At 37.8% G+C, this 13,794-nt stretch overlaps 1 protein-coding gene across 1 annotated transcript in view; it reads right to left on the reverse strand.

The window, feature by feature from the left end:
* Positions 1-1,106: 1,106 nt before the first annotated feature.
* erlin2 (ER lipid raft associated 2) overlaps positions 1,107-13,794 on the reverse strand; it is a 37,783-nt gene continuing 25,095 nt past the window's right edge. The window contains exons 9-12 of the mRNA XM_008417677.3: positions 10,970-11,061; positions 10,791-10,880; positions 10,512-10,591; positions 1,107-4,943 (exon numbers count right to left, since the gene is read on the reverse strand). Of these exons, the coding sequence (XP_008415899.1) occupies positions 4,764-4,943; positions 10,512-10,591; positions 10,791-10,880; positions 10,970-11,061 (442 nt within the window). The 3' untranslated portion in view covers positions 1,107-4,763. The remainder of the gene's footprint in view (positions 4,944-10,511; positions 10,592-10,790; positions 10,881-10,969; positions 11,062-13,794) is intronic.

Consider the following 13,794-nt stretch of genomic DNA (forward strand, 5'->3'; position numbering starts at 1 on the left):
GGACTCAAAATCAGAGGCTTGATCTGAATTTAGTCTTCTGATATATCCCACCTAGTCCCTTTGTACATTAAAAAGTGCTACACATGACCAAGCTAACACTGAAATGAATCACATTTCAATCCTATGAACAAAATGTGTGGGATGAGTCAAAGTGAAGCAAGACTTTCGTAGGAGGCTAAAAACTTTTCTCACAAAAAATCTGCTTCTGAAAATGTTTTTTTCCCCCTCTACTAAATGAATACTCAACTTACAGGTTGCTTTTATTCTCAAATGTAAGATTATGAGACTGAAATATAAGCAAAACTTTATTCATGGACCACATTTCAAGACATTAAAGTGCCATGTCTCTTCAGAGTTTCAAGTCATTAGACATTTTTCATATCTGACAAAGAATCTGAATAGATATGAAACGTCGTACTTCAGCTGAGTGTCTTTTATGGTCGAGGAATTGTGGTCTTTTTGGAGAAGCGTTTCATAAAGCCACAGTAAAGGGTTTTCAACCATTTGTTTTAAGGATTTTTTAGAGATTTATATCTGGACATTGACCATACCAAAACATTTGTTTTTTAGTGTTTGGATCATTGTCCTACTGCAAAACCCAAGTGAGAACAATGTCAAGGATTTACCACCACAGAGCAGAAAAGCTTGTTGTACAAAAATGTTCCATTTTTGTCCCATAGAATATTTTTCCCCAACACTCTTGGGGTCCATCAAGTAATCGGAAGTTATTATGGCCACAAAACTCTTCTCATGGAAACCAAAAATGGATCCCACGGGAGAGTTTGCTCTCGGTGCTGAATCCCGAGCACTGACCTCGACTCAGATGGGGCGAAGCATGTGTTGCTTCAGACGTTACGCCTTTCTCCGTGACCTCATGGATGAGTCGAGGCGTAAATGTCAGTGGGCCCGCCCAATTAGTTTCACAACTCGAGTTTTTGCTTTCTATTTGTGGATAATGGCTTTCACTGCGGTTCGCCAGTGGCAAAACTTTAGAAAACCGCTCTTATTTTTTATATAAGTTTTTCAAGACTGATGAATGTCCGTCACTTTGTTTGTGACATTTCGACATTTCAAAATACAAATTTAAAATGAAAGACAAACGGCTGTTAGCTTTTGTGGATTTTATTGTGTTTCAAACACATGCTGAAACTCTTACTTTATCAGTAAAAAAAAAAAAAAAATTCTAGATATATTACTGCCCCTTGCCGAGAAGCTCCTTGACGTTATTTCTCAATTAAAACAGCAGATTATTGCCAGAAGACAATATGTTGATTGTACATTCATCACTGAAAGCAGTGCAATAACAATGTTTTGTTGACTCAGTGCTCGTCTCAGTCCACCTGAGACACTGGAATGAATATCAGGGCATAATCCCGTAGCTTTAAAGGGCGCCGCCTGCTAAGAAACGTGTAAATCTGGATGGACACACAATAGTTCTTTGGAAAAAAAAAACAAAAAACCCTGAATTTCGTCAATAACTCAATGCACCATGGAACCAAAACCAATCAAAAATCAAAAACAGAAGTAAACAGAAGACATCACAGCAAATGGATTTTGTTTTCTCTTTGCTCTGTAACGCAGCATTATGTTAATATCCGAAAATTTGGCTTCAAAATGTAACAATTAAAAAAGCATTATGTAATAATAAACGTAAAATGTAACGTTTTACATATGCAGCAGAACGTAGAAGGATTTTATTACCTTTTGTGCCGATTATTACAAAATGTGGAGGTAGCTTTTTTTTTCTTTTTCAAAACTATGCAATAATCACAAACTGTTCATGTTCATCCAAATCATCATACTTGTAATACTAATCACGATGCATTCAAATTGAGTCAATAAAAGCCAAACAGTTTTTTTCATTTAGTTTCCTTTTCAGACTCATATCCACTCAAGTGTTCAAGGCAAAACGATTCAAAATGCGCTCAAAGATTTCATTACATTTATGACATTAATTATCATTATTAATGACACAAAAAAATGACGCAAAGGCTGATTTTTTTTACATTAAATCATATCGTGGAGTTTTTACATAATGCGGCGTTACATGCTCCTTGTAAAGATTTTTAAAAATGCCTGTAATTTTGTCCACAGTGAAATGTTTCTATAGTCTCTGTCCACATTTATTTTTATGTTCCCTCCTTCACCTTCAGACTGATAATGCTGCCAATGATTCCTGTTGAACAATTTCCAACACAACCAGTAAAACATTCATCAAATGATTGCAGAAAAAAGTCCAGACTCAAGCAGATGACACCGGTCTAAGTTTGGATGTCCAAACTAAAGTAAAAAGCTTCTTTTCTGCTTCATAATTTAAGATGCTCTTGGCACAGTCTCCTACGAAAAACGCCATCAACACGTGTTATTCAACAGAAAAAACAGAGAAAAGAAGTAAAGTTTCAGCTTCACAAATCAAAGGAATTATAGATTCACTGTACACACACACACAAAAAAACAATCATACAAATAAAGCAGTGATTTAAATGAGACAGTGAGCAGCTACCGCAGTACATTCATCAAGCTTGTGCTGTCCGTTGCTGCGCTCAGGGCCCGTATTCGTCAAGCAGGTCAGAAGGAAATCGAGTCCGACTCACTACCAGATGGTGCCTCTTTGACGCCCACAAGAAAACCCCCTCCAAAAAAACACATTTTTCCAATTATGATACAGTTACCAGCAGATCTCACTGAGAGGAACAGGAAGCTTTAAAGCTGTTTTTAATTTTATTAAGGGGAATTTTCTGTTTGCTTGCATCTAAACAGACTAAAGATCACTATGCCGCTGGTAATTTCGCCAATTCGTTTAATATTCTTCCATTTGTGACGGAGGGGAAAGGGGGTCTGTCATACCATACGTCTGTAACCACCAACGGGCTGTTTTCTTCCTGGTTTGGAAGCTGATGAGTCAAAAATAATTTATATGAGCTATTCATAGTCTGCTGCTGGGTGGTTAAGTTGGTAAATGCAGAAAAATACCCAAATACAAGACGTGGTTCTGGTTTGTTTTGGTTTTGTCTGCCATCACAATCTCTTTCCGTGAATCATCTGGCCCCAAAAACGGAGATCAGTATCAAAAAATAGGGTGTCATAGGCTGGCTCAGTCTTTAGAAAGGGCTTACGAAGGCGGCAGCCCAGGGCCACAAGATTTTTGGAGGGTGGGGGGGAAATAGTTTTTTTTTTAATGGGTACTGTGCATAATCATATTAACGTCCTGGGCTCATTTCACATGTGGTGTTTTATTAATATATTATGTTTTAGTTAATTGAAACTACACTCAAATATTTGAAAATCCTCTTTTTGGGACCAAGATGAAGCCATCTGCAGATGTTTTAAACCAACTAAGTTGTACCTGCAAATGTGTGGATCTACTTATTGATGTTCTGTAATTTGCATTAGTAAAGTATTTATTTTTATTTTTTAAATCGTTTGGTATAGGAAACCAAAACTGGCTCTAGCACAGGGGTCCATACTCTTCTAAAACCAGCCCTGGTTATAGGCTATAAAACTTTTAGAATAAAAAAAACAAAACAACACCTGAGACCCGAGTACTTTTCTGACGTTTTATCTTTATAAATCATGAAAAAGTATGTAAAGTAGTTCCAGTACGTGGAAATAATTAATTTACAGGAACAAATTGGAAGTGGGAATGACTTGTAGTAAAATGCAGCATGAACTGATAAAATGAGATCCTTTAAGGTCACCAAAAGAAAGACGGCTGATGCGGTCAAACGTTTCCTCATGGGTGTAATAAGTGGGGCTTTCGACCACATTCAAACAGCCTCAGAGCCTTATCCGTCTTAATGAAGGATGACAGGCTGTAATTAAGTCTCAACTCAAGACACAAACACACATTTAAAGAGCTGCTGAGTCACAGCACAGCTTTGATCTGGCCCAGCAGGTGTTTTCCTGGGAACCCATTGTTAAAGAAACATACTCTGATCTCCATCACATATTCTTTTTAAATCCTCTCTCCTTCAAGGTCACAAAGTATTTCAAGGGCGCCTTTTTTTTTTGGTAAACTTAAAACTTCATATTGTAAAATTTTCTTCTGGCATATTATAAAGTTATGGGACGTTTAGACTTTAGGAGGCTTTTTACAAGACCGCTGGAGACGAGTTCTAGAATATTCCTTTGTTGAAATGAGTCAAACATCTACCTTAAAAAGTAAATTGTGGGATAATGTTCAGCATCTAAATTGTGAGCTATCAATCTGATGAGTACCTAAAGAAATGGCCCACAGAAACACGTTCTTTAATCCTGTTTTAATTGAGGAGCATGAACTGAAAATCGCACTTTGTTCGGCTCAGACCAACCATGAGACTCACTGACAGCTTGGCAGGCTCACAAAGTGGAACCCAGAAAAAAAGAAAAAGCTATTGACTTTGTTAAAAGGAAACAGCTACAGCAGAAAGCAGTGATTGTGTAACTGCAATGACTGTCGGTTCAACCCTAAGAAGAGAGGCAACAAAAATAAATCTTGAAAGCCATTTGTTTTGGCTGAATGACAGTCAGAATGACATGGGAGAGCTGAACATAATATCTAACCTACAGTTAAGTTTAAATGTGACCTTTTATCCAGGACAGAGTAGAAGAAACCTTGCATGAACTTTTATTTTACCTTCCAGTAGGATTCCCAGCACTGATTCTGAATTGTCTGAGAAATACTGGCCCCGGCAGCAGGTTCTGTTGGTAACGGAGAGCACCTCTGCCACCCGCAAAGAGCCCACCACTCCTGGGTGGTCCTAAGAGTCCAAGTACTTTCTTCATTAATCCAGGTCTATAACCTGATCACTAATAACGTCCAGGGCTGCGGAGGCCTTGATGGAGCTCCCCGCGGAGCCGGAGTCCACAAACATCTGAGGTATGTCGTTGCCAAAGTAGATCTTGCTGTTGGCTGCGATGGCGTTGTACTTCATCAACTGGAGGTACTCCGGAGTTAACTTCAACTGCAAGAGAAACAGCAGAGTTTAGAAAAAAGGAAGATCAGTCTGGATCGTGCGGTGCTGGCATTGGTCACATCCAGATGAAATAAACAGTTTGAACTCAATAACAGCAAAGCATTCACTGTACAGGAGGATGAGGAGGAGATATCATGCACTTTGTACTCTTATTAGGGGAGATGGGGAGCATTATTTTCTGTTGTAGGCTGAGAACAGATCATCTGTCTCTATTGACCCAAACTTGACAGTTCCCAGCTGTCAAGTTTGTCAGGAACAGTAAGTAGCCTAATGTTGCTGTTACTTAAAAATGGCTACAGGTCGGCTACACAAACAGACCAAACCAGAATTGTCATTTTATCGTAAATCTTTTGATGAAGACAGCTATGGATAGTAGCCATCAATCGTAAGGACTGGGAGTCCTTGATGTGTTATATGCAGCAAACACTTTCTGCAAGCTACTCAGATTAGTAAGATGCAGTCAAATACTGTACTGTGAAGACATGCATATAATCAGTAACCATGGAGAGAATGCTCCACCATCATATAGGTTACATATGTACAAAAAAAACATAAGCATATGGACTTTTTAAAGTTTTTAACTATGTATTCACACCCGCCTCATTTAGTACGCTTTAATCCCACTCTAGTTTGTTTGCCTTGAAATGCCAGTTTGCTTGGGTAGGTGTGAACGGGTAAATGAACACTGGCCCACCTAAAAACCTCGATCTCTGTTCTATTAAAGTGATCTCAGGCACAGTTTGGATGCTGAGTGGAGTGAAGACTGTTCCAAAAGCAGGAAGTGGACAATAGGGCAGGGCATTCTGGGTGAATACAACCAAAACAAACCTGCTGGCGCTGTTGGGGAGGACTGAGCTCTAGTCTTTTACCAAAGACAAAGGAGAAGTCCTACACTCACTACAATTTGACGACACTCCATTTTTCTCTTTAGGTTCTTGTGTTGTTTCCTTCAGAGGTTCTTGGTGTCGGGCCACCACAGGTGAGGTTTTTCAAAAGGTTTAGTTCATTTGACAGTGTAGCCTGAAAGTAAAGTGCACCGACTGAAAATGTAGCAAATGTTCCTATTGTGGTCACTAATCAAACCAAGTCTACTGAACTATCAGGTGTGTAAACACCCTAAGTCTGTCCCAGTTTAAGGGGAAACTGTTTATGACAAGTACTATAAATCATGTGACATGAATTCAAACAAAGTTGACAATTTGATCAAATCAACAAACAAGTCAGTAGGGTGGAGGTATGGGTTGGTTTCTATGCCAGCTTTTTCCAACTTTTGTAAATACCACAATCTATAAGCCCCAATTAGGTGTGCTACTTCCACAGACAAATTCATTTGACTTGAATTATCAAACACCCTGGCTTTGTTGGTAAAAACACCTTGGGAAAACAATCGCAGTCCCTCACTTCCGACATCAGCCATGACGCCTCAACAAGAGTAAGTGACATAGTTGCAAAGGGTCAATAAAACTGAGGTAACATTGAGTTTAGTGATATGGTGAATTACCCTGCTGGAGGAAACCATGAGAATACGAGTAGACTAGTTATATAAGAACAGACATGTTGAGCAACAGCACTCACGTAGGCTGTGGGCCTAAAATTAAACTACTGCTTTCATGTTGTACATTCACCACATTCTGGCTCTACCATCTGAATGCCACCACTAAAATCCAGACTTGTTGGATTATGCAATTTTTTTCAAATTGTCTAATTCGGATAAGTATTGCTCTTAGCTGTCTCTACTGCTGCTGAAGGTCATCTATTTCAAGTTTCAACATGTGTGTGTAGAGATGGTATTCTGCATACTTGGCTGTAACACGTCATTATTTGAGCCTCGTTTGCCTTTCTTTCATCTCAAGCCAGCATCCCCATCCAGCTCTGACCTCTACCATGGAAGAGGCAACATCAACACAGCTGCTTCTTACTTTTGCTAGGAGCATTAAATGAATCTAACAGATGGCTGTAGGTAAAAACCCCAGTAGATCCACATTTTCTGTAAAACTCAGAGCAGCCAGTCTGGCATCAACCACTACGCCCCATTAAAAGTTATTCAATTTCCCTGTCTTCTGGATTCTAATACTTGGTTTGTCTTCAGTACATCTAGATGCCTAAAGGCAATTAGTTGCTACCCTGTGATTGGCTGGTTCACTATTTGTGTTAAGCCAAGGGTTCCCAAACTTTTTCATGCCACAGGCCCACAATCAGCATTAGCTTCTGGCCAGGGCTCCCCATTACAAACTCACAGACAATACTTCAAAATACTGTATGTAAACAAATACTGTATGTAAACATCAACTGTTAGAATGATCCCCCCCTCCCTCTTTTTTGGTTTAGCGTAATTGCTACGTCATACCTTCTGATTTCAGTTGACTTTGATATCCGGGCTGGAAAATTTTTATTATTAAAGACACATATACTGATTGAGTCAGTTGCTGCATTTCTGTTACAAATGTGCACAAAACTTTGTTGATATTCCACTAATGTCAAAAAAAACAACTTTGCATTTGTGGTGTTTCCATTAAATAAGAAACGCAATTCAAATTATATGTGGATAAGCTTGTTCACGAGATAAGTCATTAAAAAAATATGTTGCTCCAGCTACTTCCTGTCACCTTCTTCTTCGTGGTTTCTGCCAGTGGCAACATCCAGTTGTTGATCATGTGACTTATGTGATGTGATTTTGCAAAAATACTTTTGCAAAAGTATTTTAAGAGGGGTAGAGGCTGTTACCTGGTAGGGCTGTATAATGATTTATCAAGTCAGTATTCCAGATGAATAATTATTTCTGTTGCACAACACTCTCACTTCCTTCCGACAAAGAGCTGTGGATGAATGCTAATTGCTATTAGCAGCTATGGAGTGAGACCCCGAGGGAGAGAAAGAAGCTCCATCAAAAAAGAGACAAAAAGTGTGGGAGTACTTTAAACTAGAGGTGCACCGATTGCAGTTTTCTGGCCGATTACCGATCTTTTAAAAAGCTTAATTTGCCGATTTCTATTTTGGCCGATACCAATTTTTTTTTTGTCTGAAATGATGCTCAATATAGCAAGAAAGTTGTTGAGTTGGCAACAATGGGTCACTATTGTTAATTGTAAACATGCAGACATAACATGGAGGGCTGGTCTGTCAGTCAAACCTTTATCAACAAAGAGCAAAAGATGGCAGTGGTTGATTATTACACATTTGCTAAGGTAGATAAGATCAGTGGATAAAATTGGCCAATCACTGATTTCCAAAAAATGAAGGAAATCAGCACAGATAGATTGGTGCACCCCTGCTTTAAACCAAATAAAAACAGGACTGGAGTTTCACAAGAGAACGCCCTCAAACTCCTCAGCAGGAAACATCTATTACATGCATCGAGATCGCACACAGCTGCTAACAGCTGATGTTTTTGTTCCTTTTGCAAAAACATCAGCAATCACAGATAATCACTTTTATCTGTGATTGTTAGTGTAGAATCTGGCACACACATGTATACAAGGAAATACATTTTGGCTAGCATTACATGTACTTGCTTATCAGAAAAAGTAATTATGAAAAAAAAAAGTAACCAAATAATCGATGGATTACTTGAAGCGCTGTGAATACATTTAGGCTCGCCGTGCGTCCAATCAAAACAAATGTAGAGAAAATTACAATTTTACCAACTCAACCATAAATCTTTGAAGAAATTATACATCAGCTGAGCTCCTCCCCCTCTCTTGATATCTTACAACTTTTAAGCTTTGTCTGTATCTGATCTGATTCAAATCTCATTCTGCTTACCAGGTGTTTTCTCACAGGTTTTAAAAACAGCAGTTATCAAACCACTGCTGAGCAAAAAAAACCAAACAAAAAAAACCCCAAAACAATCTGGACAAGTCCCTATAGCACATTTACAGACCAATCTATCATGCAAAGCATGTTGCTGCAATGAGCTACACCAATAAACTTGACTTGACACGAATGTTCCGTGTGATTGATAGCTGCAAAGTAGTTATATAAACTAACAATGATTTAGTTTATATAACTACAACCGACTTACAGACGATGTTGTCTCAACACATTTGCCAAAAAAACTCTCCAAAAATTCCCATTTAATCTACATAAGTGCATATAAAGTAAATCAAATCCAATCATGCAGACATTGTCAAAGTCTTCCTAGAAATAAAACAACACAAGTTCAGTTTCTAACGCCACTTGCTGTAAAAGCTTTGTCTACAGAATCCCAGCTGATTGCATCAAATCACCGAACAAGCATGTAGTGAGAGTGCACCGTCATTTCCAGCTAACTGAGTCACTGACTGCAGCAATTCCTCATGCTGAGAGCAGGGATGTAAGAAAAACTCCCACCAGAACCAGGTTCAATGTGAGTGGCCGTCTGGCCATGACCCACTGGGGGGTTGAGAAGCAGAAATGGGACCAAGTCACTGATTTGCGAGAAGGTCTTCCACCCGGGTCAAGTCTCAAGTAAAGACATGCAAGTCTTAAAGTTTTAATTTAGTATTGAAAATTGCTTGGCCAAATGCGTCTTTTAATCACCGTAACAAAAATGATTATGGGATTATAAGTAAGTAACTTACTTAACTATTTTTTAAAGGTGTTTATTAGGAGTGGAAGTAAATAAGTTCATCTTCTTTCCACTCCTTTTTGGGCAAAATGCGTTCTTGTTTATGTCTAGATATAGTATTATTATACATAACATGAACTGGATGACTCAGAAAGTGTCCTGCAATTACTGTATTTATATTTATTGTAAATGATTGTGTATTTGTGAATGTATGTATATTTATTTTGTTCCATTTTGGCCTCTTTAGGGATATAAAAGGCCTTTTATATGGCTCAAAATGAAGCACTAATAATAATCTGTATACCAGTCAAAAGGAGGAAATTCAGTCATCAGAAAATGAATCATGTTGTGTTTTATAGTAAATGTTAACCTAACAGCCAGTAAGCTGAGAGAAGAATGAGCTGAACTCATCTAAAACGAGTTCATTGAAAAACTATTTCCTGTACAAGCTAAAAGTTATCTACATGTTACACAACAGAGAACAAAAATATCTATTTAATCTGCATTATGCAATATCCATGTGCGAAACTTTTTAGATTAATCACGAGTTAGCATTTTAAAGTTGGCTGAACTTCATTGCTCCGCTGACTCTAGATACAGTAATCTGTGGAAGAAAAGTTAAAGTAGGAATTTTGTAGCAGAGTATGGGGTTTCCCTCTGAGAAACGGTTAAATCCGGTGGTAGGGATGCCAGGAAAGTCCACCAACGAACCACTGAGCTTTTATGTTTACAAAATGTTGTTACAAAAATTTTGAGGTGCCCCAGCAGGCATCATAATTTGGAAATAAATGGCATGTGAGGCAAATATAAATCTATCTTAATCCGTCTTTACTGTCACTGTTACTGGCGTATAAAAAACCCTATTTAATTTAAAACAAACAATGCTTAGCCTGGTGGAAGAGGAAAGGAAAGCCTGGTGGCCCGCCAGGCTTATAACACACTGGGTCAAATCGTGAAGTGAATGTTGGATGAGAATAAAGTGCAGGTGAGAGGTTGTGTCGTCCGGTTACCTTGTTGGCCTCAGCGGCTCTCAGTGCCGTATAAAACTCAGCATCAGCCTTGGCTTTCTGCCTGGCCAGGAAAGCTTCATCTGTCCAGAACAAACACAACAGACCTTTATTGTGCTGTGCTAGCTTTATAGCAAGACAACAGAAATAACAGCAGTAACCCTGTGCAACCTCATTCCACATAAAAGGAGTCCCAATCCACACCTGAACCTGTTCGGGATCTTTTGTCTATTGAGAAAATAAGATCTGTGAAATCCTATAATCCACTGCTTACGTACAAACCTTCAATTTCAGAGATCTTCTTTTCAGTTTCCTTCTCCATAACTTTCTGCCCAAACTTGATTTCTGCAACTTGCGCCACTTTCTCAGCCTCTACAAAACAAAGCGAGAATTATTCACATTAAACCAGACGGTGTGTAAAACGCCACAGACGGATCATTATTCTCCAGTGTCTCCCTCACCTATGACAGCTTTAATCCTCTCCGTTTCTGCCTCCTTCTCTACAACCTTTTGTGTCTGCTGGGAAATCAGAAGTTTTGTCTTTTCACTCTCCCTTGAAAACAAAAACCACAAGAAACAAAAGCACACATTATTATCTTTCTACCAACAACAGAGGAATGTTATGTACAGCTCTGGAAGAAATTAAGAGACCACTGAGGTTTTAACCCGTTGAAAACTTGATGGTTATTCCACCAAATATTGATTTCTGAACTCTTCCTGAGTTAAAACATCAGCATTGTTGTTTCTAAATGAATGTAAACTAGGTTTCTTTGAATTATTTGAGGTCTGAAAGTATTGCATCTTTTTCATGATTTTGACCATTCCTTGTTTCCTGAAAAATAAATACTAAATTTTTGCTTCGAATTTCAAAGCCATGTTGTCAGGCATCCATAGAATAAAAGATCAATGTTCATTTTACTCAAACATATACCTTTAAAGAATAAAATCAGAAAAACTGGTGATTTTGCAGTGGTCTCTGATTTTTTTTTTTGTAGAGGTGTAGTTTCTTATGTTTTGGTGTATCGTCATGGAAAACCGGATCCTCAACAAATCTGGGCTTTTACCTTCGACGGCAGGTTAAGAATTCACATCATCAGACTGAACATGTACATTCTGCAGTACTGTGAGTGGCTGTGTAATGCAAAAGAGCCATCATTCTAGTCTTATGTAATGCAGTTTAAAAGAAGTGCTATGAACTTTCAGAGACGGGAGGAAATAACACAGAGGACGATGGCAAGGTCAGAAAACGTTTTATCAGAAGTGGATCCATGTTCCAAAACCATTTCTCCCTCTGGATAAAAGTAAAGATGGCTTTCATCTTCACATTAACTCCTTCATGCAGGAAATTAAGTTTCCAAAACAAACTAACAGGCTTATATTGTTGTGAATTGAAGGGAGGGCTTGTTGTTTTGAATTTTGGGTGAGATTTATTATGGAGTTTTTCATTTCCTGTGTTCATCTTGTTTGGCTACATTTTCCCTGTCCTTAACTTCCTCTCACAGCTGTATTGCCTTAGGCTCATCAACCACCAGTTTTCACTCCTGTAATCACCACCCTCAGTTTTTATACTCCTCAGTTCAGTCAATCAAAGCCGGATACAACTGTCATCTTTCCATTCTTGAGTTATTTTACAACAAAAAGTATTTTTAAAACAAAAAGCCTTTTCAGTGTACCATAATTCTTTCTGCGTTGTGGTTCTTCACCACTTACACAAAGGACATATAGTGAAGGGTTTTCATTTTTTTGTGGTTTTGTGTAGACAACCAATGCACAATTATTGCAAAACCTAACCTAACCTTTGACCCCAAGCGAATCCCACGTAAACATAAAAAAAGTCTTAAGCGTGAGCTCCATTCTTCCTATTCGGTATTGTTTTAATATTTTGGCTGGCCATTATAAAACTTTTTTATAAAAGACAAAAAAAAAGTATTGTACCAGAAAACTAAAATTGTTGTCTATATATGTTTTAATACAAATGCCTAATCACTTTACTGTAATTTTCAGGCGTAAAAGAAACTTGTGTGAATAGGGCACCGAGACTGGGTCTAGTCCAAGGGTTTCTCCTGAATCCAGATCTAGCATTAATAAAAATACTAGACAACATTTAATATAAATAAATATATTAAAATTGACCCTGGATAAATCCAATAAAATTATAAAAATGGAAGGAGGTGATGCAAATTTGTGAATTTTTTTATTTTTTATTTGAAAAAGTCTCCTAGTAAAAAGTTTGGGCTGCTAAATTTAAAGTTATTTTGTGACTAGAGGAAAGAAAAAATCTTCTGTTATTTCTAATACTTTAAATTAGGGATGGATATTTCTCACATTGTATATCGTTACTGTGAAAAAGTTTTGATCATAATTTTGATTCATTATGACAACAATAAAATCAAAGTGGTGTTTGGAAAGTTCAAAAACTGGCGGCATTATTTTCACTCTTTTTTCCACAGTTTGTTCCATGAGAGCGTCAACAAATATTCATAAACTAGTAAATATGATTTACCGAGTGCAGGTCAGTGATAAAAATTACATTGTTATTTAGCTGGTGACATAAACAAAGACTGTTTCAAATTAGCATGTTTTTTATGACCAGTGTTTGTTTGTGGGGCTGTGGCAGCCAAACAGTTACCTAAAAATATTGAGAAATAATGAGGGTTTTTTTTTTGTATCATCATGTATGGCTATTGAAGCTGTACATCAAAATACTGTAATAAAAGAGAAATAAAATGAAAAAGTTCTGGGAGTGGATTTATTCTTGAAGAGAACTTTGGGTCAAATGGGTCTGAATTTGAGCAGCAATGGTTCTTTCTTGACTTTTGGAAATAAAAGGCAAGTTAGAAATTGGTCAAATCTCTGATGAATCATCTGGATGTTGGAAAGAAAAGAACCAAGATTAATTACAAACCTCCCAGGACGAGACAACTGAGGAGTCGGTAAAGTATGCGCACTTCCTCATTAAAAAACAACATGGGGGAGGTCTCAGGTTCTGAGACGACTTTTGTTGACAAATGACTTAATGTTTTCTTTGTTGGGAGAGATTCAACAAGAGCAGTAGGGGATTTCTGCGTTGGTGACAGAGTCCTCAGAGAGCAGCAGGTGGATTTTTCTATGGATAGTGAGGCCAGTTCTCTTATGTGCACTGCAAAAACCTTACAGACCTTACAGAGTATTTTTGGTCTATTTCTAGCGTGAATCTAACAGTACAGTTGAAATCGGACAAAACAAACTTACAAGTAACTTTTCAGCAGGAAGTTATTTGTTTTAGGTAAATAATTCCTCAATATTG

Source organism: Poecilia reticulata, chromosome 9 (assembly GCF_904066995.2).
Source record: "Poecilia reticulata chromosome 9, P_reticulata-male-v2, whole genome shotgun sequence".
NCBI classification, from domain to species: Eukaryota; Metazoa; Chordata; class Actinopteri; order Cyprinodontiformes; family Poeciliidae; genus Poecilia; species Poecilia reticulata.